Source organism: Apaloderma vittatum, unplaced genomic scaffold (assembly GCF_000703405.1).
Source record: "Apaloderma vittatum isolate BGI_N311 unplaced genomic scaffold, ASM70340v1 scaffold25104, whole genome shotgun sequence".
Classification (NCBI taxonomy): domain Eukaryota; kingdom Metazoa; phylum Chordata; class Aves; order Trogoniformes; family Trogonidae; genus Apaloderma; species Apaloderma vittatum.
In genome coordinates this window covers 10,608-11,858 of record NW_009713613.1, presented here as the reverse complement: position 1 = coordinate 11,858, position 1,251 = coordinate 10,608, and the positions used below count along the sequence as shown (strand labels likewise).

General features: G+C 53.6%; 1 protein-coding gene across 1 annotated transcript in view; it reads right to left on the bottom strand.

Moving 5' to 3' along the window:
• Nucleotides 1-361: 361 nt before the first annotated feature.
• LOC104273198 (cytohesin-interacting protein-like) overlaps nt 362-1,251 on the bottom strand; it is a gene marked incomplete at its 5' end in the record, with an annotated part of 7,572 nt that continues 6,682 nt past the window's right edge. The window contains 1 exon segment of the mRNA XM_009868440.1: nt 362-822. Coding sequence (XP_009866742.1) covers nt 362-822 — 461 coding nt within the window.

The window sequence follows — 1,251 nt, the reverse complement described above, 5'->3', positions numbered from 1 at the left end:
CTCTCCAGGCTCTGTCCTCTTCCTAACAGGACTCTGTCACTGCTTCGAGTAGAGGCACTTGCTTTATTAAAGACCTTTGGAAAACTACGATATCGGTAACAGGAAATAAATAAATTTTGCATTCAATTAAAAACTGTTATTAACACTGAAGTATGCCGAGGAAGTCCCGCAAAGGTTCTTCATGTTTCAGAGGCTTTCATTTTTCACGTTAATGAAGAGGTCTGCAGCATGCTCTGATTAAAAATTAAAATAATTAAAAGACCCAGGGCTTTTCATATGTCCTTGGTACTGCTGTCCGAAGGGCTGCCAGGCAGCAGCCCCAGGCACAGAGCCCTGGGCATCAAGGATGGCACGTGGGAGGTCAGACCCGACTTTCTTCCTCTTCCACCGCCCGGTGAAGGCCTGGGATGAATTTCAAAAGATGCTTTCGGACACTGGATCTCCTGCTTTTCCGTGGAAGGGTCCCAAAACTGCTGCTGAAGCTGCTGCCCTCCCAGAGCGGGGACATGGATCCACTGCTGGCCAGGCTGATGCTGCGGTTCCTCCGCAAGGACAACCTCCCGGCAACGCCGTCCCCATCCCTGGGGAAGAACAAGTCCTCGTCCACACTCAGGCTCTCTGCTGCTGAATCCTCGAAGGCACCACTCGGGCAGAAGCTGTCCTCGCTGTCCACTGTCATGGAGCTCAGCCGGCTGCGGGAGCTGCTCTCGCTGGAGAAGCGGGGCTTCACTGGGAAGAGGGGTCCGGCTGCGCCGCAGCTGCCGGGCACGTTGGGCTCCTCCAGCTCCAGTGTGCTCAGCAGGGTGTTGTCGTTCACCTCTCCTGGAAGGAGAAGTCAAAGGGGAGTGCTATTTAATGGAGAGCAGGATCATCTACAGTACATCACACAGGAATGCGTCCAGGCGGGTTTGAAAGTCTCCAGAGCAGGAGACTCCACAACCTCTCTGGGCAGCCTGGGCCAGGGCTCCAGCACCCGTGCAGGAAAAAAGTTTTTCCTGACATTTCTGTGGAACCTCCTATGTTCTAGCTTGTACCCATTGCCCCTTGTCCTGTCATTGGACGTCACTGAGAAGAGCCTGGCTCTGTCCCCCTGACACTCTCCCTTGACGTATTTATAAACATTAATGAGGTCACCCCTCAGCATCCTCTTCTCCAAGCTAAAGAGACCCAACTCCTTCAGGCTTTCCTCATAAGGGAGATGTTCCACTCCCTTCATCATCTCTGTGGCTGGGCGGGGGTCCCTCCAGCAGC